We start from the raw sequence: 9,051 nt of genomic DNA, 5'->3' as shown, positions 1-9,051 counted from the left end.
GTTGAAAACAGAATTGACGCTGTACACAGAATTGTCGGATGGATCCGAGCAAACTCTTATATTATACGACGGGTAAGAAGAATTGGATGGGGGGGGGGGGTTACAGAGAGGGGACCGGGGGAAAGGGCTTTTATTAACCCTAATTTCATTCTGTTTTATACTTAAAAATTTTACATTGGTAATTCTTGTTACAAAAATCACATACAATTTTTACACACGTCATTTGGTTAAAGTTAGTGGATTTCTTAGCTTGATTTTGACCCCAGAAATGTAGATCTGTAACGACCTGTATGTAGAAATGTAGATCAGTTTGAAATGCATTAGATTGAATTCCTCTACAGATTACAGAGATACAATTCTGGGGAAAATATAAAGACAAAAAGCTCAGAAATCAAAATGGATTTATTTGGAGAAACAAGAATTTGTATTTATTTATACTATTCTGGAAACTGGGCCTAATCCCAACATTAGATTTAAAAATTCCCAAATCAATTTCAATTTATAATTCTGATATTAACAGAAATTGATTTGGGAATTTGATTTAAATATAAGTTCCCTACAACTATTTCCAGATTTTTTTCATATCACAAGTAATTCGTACTAATATACTGGTACTTATAGGCTTTACTTAAATATTAATTATGTCAGAAGTGTTAGTTAGTAATGTAAATCAATTCTATAATATAAGTATAAGTTTTAAGTTTAAATATACAGGGGTATATATTTACTTGGATCCCCCTGGCACAGGATTATAGATTTACTAGAATCCCTCGGGTACAGGGGTATATATTTACTAGAATTCCCCTGGTAAGTCACTTTTAGGACTGATTCCTGAAAAGGGTTCAAGTTTTAAAATTCAAGTATAAGATATACATGATTTAATAATAATTTAAACACATCCAATTGTTATTGTTATAAGTTGACACTCCTAACTTATCATAAACATTCCTAAAATTATCCATAATGGAAAATTCAAGGATCTATTTTAAGTCGAAGACACTTTTAGGACTAATTCCTGAAAAGGGTTCAAGTTTTAAAATTCAAGTATAAGATATACATGATTTTTTGGCTACGCTCAATTTAACACAACCGAAGTTAAATAATTACTTTATTAACTGGTAAAAGTACAAATTTTAGTTAAAGTTTTTGAGTATCAAATATCAAGGTGACGTGGCAGAATTCTAGTACGTCTTGCCGCGTTCCAATATCCGGCTTCAGTCTCTTCATAATAGATCGTCTTCCGCCACAGTACTCCCCCCAAGAAGGCAAGGCGGAGTCACGGCGGAGCAAAGGCCTTCTTTCCTGGCTTGTCTGTGAGGATTCCTTCTTGGTATGATTATAGGTTGGGTTAGGAATAATACAGACTTCTTCTTGGAGGCGGATGACTTCGCGGCGGATGATTGATTAGGAGGATCCTTTGATTGACAAAGAGGAGGACGTCCTCGAGGCGGAGGAGCTGCAGGAATCACTGGAGAATCCGAGAAAACTGGCTTAAGACGATCCACGGAAACTGAATCTATCTTGGCACCAATCTGGAGGCGGAAGAACTTACTCCGCCGTTCCACAACCAGGTAAGGACCACGATACAGAGGACTGAGTGAAGGTTTGCTTACATCCTCTCTAACAAACACAAACTTGGCGGCTCTGAGAGTTGCTGGAACCTCAGCTTGAGGCGAATACTGAACGTGATGGGGCGGAGGAGTTGAAAATCCGGCTATAACCTTCTCCACCTTGCTGATGAACTGTGTATCAGGAATCTCTGGAGTTTCCAAGAATTCACCCGGGACTGTCAGGGGGGAACCGTACACTGCCTCAGAGACGGAGAACCCAGTGTCTTCTTTAGGAACTGAACGGAGTCCCAACAAAACCAGAGGGAGGTGAGAAACCCAGTCGGAGTCAGCAGCTCTGGCTCGGAGAGAAGACTTGAGGGATCTGTGAAACCGTTCTATCATGCCATTTGACTNAACGAGAAATCTCTACCTTCTAACATGAAGCGGAAGTGTCTGATGGACAGATAGGCAGCAAGGAGCTCTCTGTCGAATGTGGAGTATTTCTTCTCGGTTTCTGACAACTTCCTGGAGAAAAATGACAACGGAGCCCAGGCATCCTGAACCCTCTGTTGTAGCACGGCACCTACGTGAGAATCTGAGGCGTCGACAGCAATGGAGATCGGTGCAGACGGACGAGGATGAGTTAGCTCAGGAACTTTGATGAGAAGATCCTTGGCACGGTGGAAGGCATCCTCGAGGTCTGGAGTCCAGGTGAGAGTCTTACCAGGTCCCTTCAGAGCGTTGGCCAAGAAACCTTTGCAGAGCAGGCTTGTCAGCTGGAACAGGGAACTCGGAAACTGCTGTTGTATGTTTGACTAGAGGAGAGCAACCTTTAGCAGATACTAGATGACCCAGGAACTCTATCTCAGGGACCGCAAACTCACATTTCGGCAGTCCTATAGTCAGTCCATGCTGTCGACATAGAAGGAGGACCTCACAGAGATGATCAACATGTTGTTCTAGGCTGCTGCTGAAGATCAGGATATCATCGACATAGGTGAAACAATAGGGTAGATCGCCAAGGATGGAATCCATCATTCTCTGGAACGTGTTCCCAGCGTTCCTGAGGCCAAAGGGGAGGCGAAGAAACTCGAACATGCCGAAAGGTGTGACGATCGCTGTCTTACAAATGTCTTCTTCAGCCATCGGAACCTGGTAGTACCCCTTCTGCAAATCCAGCTTGGAGAAAACTGTAGAACCGTCGATCCTTGATGAAAAATCTGCTATGTTAGGTAACGGGTAACGATCAGGGATAGTAACAGTGTTCAGTCTCCTGTAATCTACACAGGGGCGCCAGCCTCCGTCCTTCTTCTTGACCATGTGGAGAGGGGAAGACCAAGGAGAGTTAGATCTACGTATAATACCCGCCTTCTCCATGGCGGAAAACTCGGCTTTGGCGGAAGCCAACTTCTCTGGATCCAACCGACGGGCTCTTGCAAACACTGGAGGACCCGGCTGCGTGAGGAGATGATGTTTGACTCCATGACGAGGTTTAGAGGCTGTAAAATCGTCGGAAGAGGCTACGTCTGGAAATTCGGCGAGCAGGTCCTGGATGCACTTTGGAGTGGTGAGGAGGTTTGCCTTGAGCGGAGCTGACGTGGAGTCTGGAACAGTTGGAAGGATGATGGACGGAGAGGTTGGTGAATCGGAGCTGAAAACCCTCTGGTTTGAAACGTCTAACAACAGGTTGAAATGCTTCAAAAAATCAGCGCCTAGGACGGGAATGGCTACTGGAGCGAGCTGGAAGGGCCATTCAAACCTGTGGGCTCCAAATCGTAGAGGTATAATCCGAGAACCAGAGCATGTGAGCGAGGAACCATCTGCTGTAAGCAACCTGACTCCTGACGAGGTGGAAGAAGAGCGTGGAGCAGGAATCACTGATACTGAAGCACCAGAATCTATCAGGAATTTTCGTGAGCTGAGTGAATCTTGTAAATAAATCAAACGTGTTGAAGTAGTCGGCCCGGCAGGAAGGGTTTGAAGATCCTCCTGCCGGTGAACTAGTTTTCCGACCAGGAACACGGAGCTCTGCATTTTTTTGCCCTTGACCCCCATGAACGATGGTAATAGCATATGGTAGGAGACTGGGAACGGCTATCCTGGCGGCTGCTGGCGTAAGGAGTAGCAGAACGACGAGAACGGTTAGGAGCTGAGGGTCTAACGGCGTTAACAGAGTGCTGGTCCTCCGGAGTGCTGGAAACGGAGTAAACTTGAGAAGAGGAGACTCTGCTTTTGTATATTTCATCTGCTTTAAGGGCGAAAGAGATGGGGTCAGAGAAATCGTCTCTGATCAAGTGGGCTCGAATATCGGCGGGCAGTCTCTTGAGGAAGGCTCCTTTAAGGAAGAAACACGGTTCGTGACCAGCAGGAAGCAAGGCGAGCATGTTTGACATTAGCCTAGAGGGTTTCATATCCCCAGATAACGGAAGGTTAGAAATTGCCTCATACCTCTGGTAGTCGTCGAGGGCGAACAACTTCAACAACCGGCTCTTCAGAGCTTCGTAGGGACCAGCAGCAGGAGGAGACTTAATAAGGTCGAGAACCTGGTTAGCGGTGTCTTGGTTGAAGGAGGAAACACAATAGTAAAACTTCGTGGAACTGGTCGTCACTCCCTTGAGCGCAAACTGGGCCTCGACTTGTATGAACCAGGCCTCCGCAGACTCAGGCCAAAACGCCGAAACTTTCACAGATACAGTGTTCAATAAATCCAGCAAGCTGGGCTCAGCTTGAGCTTGGACGTTGTCACTGTCCTTAGGCATTTCACAACTAGCGTGTAGCTATATAAAAGAGTCTATAACGGCACAGAAAAACAGTCTATTTGCCTATAGTTTTTCGAACTCGGGGTCACCAAATTTAGCTACGCTCGATTTAAACAACGCTTGGTTTAAATAACTACTTTATTACTGGTAAAAATACAAATTTAAGTTTTAGTTATTGAATCAAAATATCAAGGTGACGTGGCAGTATTTGAGTACGTCTTGCCGCGTTAGAATATCCGGCTTCAGCCTCTTCATATTGGATCGTCTTCCGCCACAAACAAAACGTTAAGGTTTCTTCTAAAAGTGTGAGGATTAAAAACCGGATTTTTTTCTATATTTAGACTTTAAAATATTTGACTTTTGAAGATTATATCTTTAAAAGATTTCGACTTTAAAAGATTTTGACTTAAAAATGTTATGAGTTTGAAAAAACTTTAAAATAGTATGTCTTTAAAAGATTATGATTTTTTACGATTATGTCTTTAAACAGTTATTACTTGAAAAGATTTTGATTATTTAAGGGTTTTAAAGGTTATAACTTCGAAGTGTTTTGACTTAAAAAGAATATGACTTCAAAGATTAAGACTTTAAAAGATTATATCTTAAAAAGATTTTAACTTTATAATTTTTTTTTACTTTGAATGATTATATCTTTGAAAGGTTTTGACTTTAAAAGATTTTGTTTAAGTTGTGACTTGAAAAACATCTGCCTTTAAAAGATTTCAACTATAAGAGATTAAAAGATGAATGCATAATCTGAAAGGTTGAGTGGGAGTAAAGAAAAAAGTAAAATTCTGTTTGTATAAATACAGATTATATTTATGATATGAGCCTGACATTATCAAGATGTCCTGACAGCCATGCTCTATACAGATGACAATCAATACCTTTAGATACAGAACTAGTTCATCATTCTTCATCCATACACACCTACACATAAACCTATCACTGGAAACTTAGGTTAATTTGTAGTAGCGGCAGAGATATAGAAACGTACTAGAGCAACATATATATTATACAATGACTGTAAAAAGCAACACATAAATTTCACTAAAATGGGATCGTTCAATGATTTGGTTTATTATCCCGTTTTGTCTTACACAGTCTGTATTTGTACATTTCGGTTGCCCTTGCTCAAGCTGGTTTAAAGTCCTTGAAAAGAACGGAATAAAAATGGTATAGTACACCAGTGTCCGAATTCAATGAATTTTAGTCGCCACTTAAATCTGCCAAAAACCGGTTTTAATTGAGCGCCGGCTTAAATCTTGAAAAATTTAATACTATTTTAAGTGGAACAAACCATATTTGAGCCGCGGCTCAAATTCTTAAAATTCGGCCTCAGAAGAAATATGTTTAGGAGTAAACGTTATACTAAGTAAGTAATTAAGTAAGGGATTATTTATTTATGAAAAACATACAAAATTGTGTTTCAGAAGAAAATATGTAAAAGCCTCCTAAAATAAAGATTGTGAGAATATTTCCCCCCAATTCTAAAAATTGAAAGGAAAGGAAAAGGAAAGTTGCATATTTATTGTTTACATTATAAAATATTTACAATTAGTGTTAGTATTTTTTGACGATGAACAACTTTCAGATTTGTTTTAATGTTGATGATACAGGTTCTACACAAAACGGGCCTTTTTCAGCATCTTTTTAATTCGCTCCGATTTTTAAAATCATTTTGTTTGATTTTATTTTTTACTCTTTTCAATATTTCTAGTTTCTTTTTGTGAAATCGTCTATGCTTTCTTCGATTCTTTTGCAAACAGAGCATGTGTTAGAATTAAAACATTAGTTCTGCTAATAAAAATCTTCAATCAAATTCTATTTAAAATTCGAAATAAGATTGATAGTTGAAAGTTTAGAAAAGTGTCGTTTATTTTCATACCATATTTTAGTGAAATTGTTATAAGAGCGCAAAGTCAAACCAGTATTTCTCACACTATGATTAGTTTGATATGATCAGATAATACCTCCTTCTTTACTTGTTTATCCGTTTCAAGGATTAAATTCCCCTCTTTTCCCCTTTATACTTAAATTCTCATTCAACTCCAAGGCAGAAGTTACCCCTCCTACCCCTCCTACCACCAACTTTAAATTTCTAGATAAAAAGTTAAAAGTTAAACCCTTTCCAACTGGTGTGTTGCCAAAATCGATATTTGAAATATATCGGATCCATCAAACTTAGTAGAAGTGTATATTCTATCCAGTATCAAACAAACAGAGATGATTACTACTTTCTATACATGTTATCATTTTAAGTATTTATAATAAGCCCTCATTCAGATTGTCAATTTGGAAATATTTTTCAAAATTTCCGAGTTTTCTTTTTAAATCTTAAACAATTTAAACTCCTGAACAGCTGTTAAGAGAAACACAATTGAATGTAACCAGACAATTTGCTTATCTCATACTTGTGTGTGAGTTTAAACCGGATAAGATGTCGGGCCCGTAGTGTCGCATAAGTTTTAACTTCTCCTTATGTATGTCTAATAGAGCGTGAAATGATTGGGAAAATGCAAACATTTTGAAATATCATGGAACCAAAAAACAAACAGAAGCTAATTTTCTTAAAGTTAAGAGAAACCAAGCTACAAAGGAATATTGATTGTGTATTACAAACTTAAAGTTTCTATTCTATTTCTGTTGCAACTTAATGGTGTAAAGCTTTGATCTTTCAAGTTTTTACTACGGCAAAATTTATCGTTTGAAATATCAAAAGTTTGAAACAAACTATGCAAACATATAAAAATGATAAAAATGGTGAGTATCATAATTTTTTTTTGTGAGATACCATACTAACAATCTGGTTCTAAATCTTAACGTGGATAGCATTTTTTCTAAATGTCATATTTCCTCTTAATTAAGAGCTTTTGAGGAGAAAGAAAAAAAAATGATCTAAATAAATTAAGTCATTGCCACAAACTTAAAGTTTCTAATCCCCATAACTTTTCAACCTTGCAAGTACCTGGTATTGGAAACCTTTAACATTTTAAACTTATACTATTTTATCGAACAGAATTCATAAATTTGAATATCAGGTTTAGTAAAAGTAAATTCAACCTAAAGCCTGACTGCGTCAACTATGTTGCACCGGCTAGTCGTATTGAGTGTCTGCTTTATTAACCCAATGTCCGGGCGATACAGTACAAACTGGGACCGAAAAGGTTGACCCAGCTCGGAAATTCAAATGTACTACATAGCTACCCGTGACCAGATTGGGCTGCATATATATAGGGATTAGAGCATCAGAGTTTGTGGCAAAGACTCAATTTCTTTCTAAAATCTAGTTGGATAAATTTTCTTTTCTCACCCTTGTCCTTAAAATAAATACTAGAGGGCCTATGAGGTAATAATATCGTAGCATTGAATTTGTGTATATACTTGACCTTCTCCTTCAGTCTAGTTGAGTAGGATTGCATCACTGGGTGTACACANAAACCTTCCCTGTGGTCACGTGATGTCCCACAAAAAATTTGGGCCCGATCGGTTCAGCCGTTTTGACGTTTATTGGATACAAACAAACAAACAGACAAACAAACAGACAGACAAGCCAAATTTATTCATAGATGCAACATTCCTGCAGGTACGACATTGTAACCCTGTGTCTCTTCTTGTTTGGATTATATGAACAAGTAATAGATTAGAAAAGGTATTGAGCCTTTATATTTAAAATTCAGATTATTTGATTTAACAGAATTCATAGTTTAAAATATCTAAGCTAGGTATATGCACCATTTGGTTGCAAAGATATAGGCATTAGAAAATCAGAGTTTGTGGCAAAAACTCAGTTCCTTTATTCGGTAACATAAACTCAGTTCCTTTATTCGGTAACATAATAAACTCAGTTCCTTTATTCGGTAACATAATAAACTCAGTTCCTTTATTCGGTAACATAAGTCATAGCAAATATCTTGGCAATGCCTATATTTGTATATGCCTAGATATATTACGTTGTACATTGTCTGAAAATCTAAATGCGCTTATCATCAACTACGCAAAACTTTTAATGCGATTAACCTAGCCTAGCTTTGTCTGTAAATATGTCAAACCTGTATTGTGATTAGCTTAATTACGCTTATATATATCTGCGCAAATTTTGTAAATACGTACATTATCTCAACCTCACCCTAGTTCCATTTACTGATAGCGCCGATTGAAGGATTCATAAATCTAATTGGATAATGAGATAAATATAAAGATAGATGTTGCCGCCATACTATTTCTATTGGTTCATAATACACACCTAACACATGACTGAACCCTGATTGGATCAAGCCCTAATGGACTCGGCATACAGGAGTGACCTGTAACATAGATATCTAAATACACGTTAGTTTGAATAGACTCCACTTCAAATGCAGTCATAGACATAATTGTTAGTTTACTAGATCGTGTCTGTGTTTGACATTGATATCTTACTAGATCGTGTCCGTGTTTGACATTGATAGTTTATGAGATAGTGTCGGTGTTGACATTGATAGTTTATGAGATTGTGTCGGTGTTGACATTGATAGTTTATGAGATAGTGTCTGTGTTGACATTGATAGTTTATGAGATTGTGTCGGTGTTGACATTGATAGTTTATGAGATTGTGTCAGTGTTGACATTGATAGTTTATGAGATTGTGTCGGTGTTGACATTGATAGTTTATGAGATTGTGTCGGTGTTGACATTGATAGTTTATGAGATAGTGTCGGTGTTGACATTGATATTTTATGAGATCGTGTCCGTGTTTCACA

General features: G+C 38.2%; 1 protein-coding gene across 1 annotated transcript; it reads right to left on the bottom strand.

Moving 5' to 3' along the window:
• Window positions 1-1,223: 1,223 nt before the first annotated feature.
• Window positions 1,224-1,952, bottom strand: LOC111711199 (uncharacterized). Its single transcript, XM_023485487.1, has one exon. It carries the CDS (start codon window positions 1,950-1,952, stop codon window positions 1,224-1,226), a length of 729 nt encoding a protein of 242 aa, XP_023341255.1.
• Between the last annotated feature and the right edge of the window lie 7,099 nt (window positions 1,953-9,051).

The sequence above is a fragment of the Eurytemora carolleeae genome, unplaced genomic scaffold, assembly GCF_000591075.1.
Source record: "Eurytemora carolleeae unplaced genomic scaffold, Eaff_2.0 scaffold393, whole genome shotgun sequence".
In the NCBI taxonomy this organism is placed as follows: Eukaryota; Metazoa; Arthropoda; class Copepoda; order Calanoida; family Temoridae; genus Eurytemora; species Eurytemora carolleeae.
This window is presented reverse-complemented; position numbering and strand designations above follow the sequence as displayed.

What these genes read in the sequence shown, in the direction of transcription:
- LOC111711199 (XM_023485487.1), bottom strand. Translation starts at nt 1,952, where the DNA reads ATGATAGAACGGTTTCACAGATCCCTCAAGTCTTCTCTCCGAGCCAGA.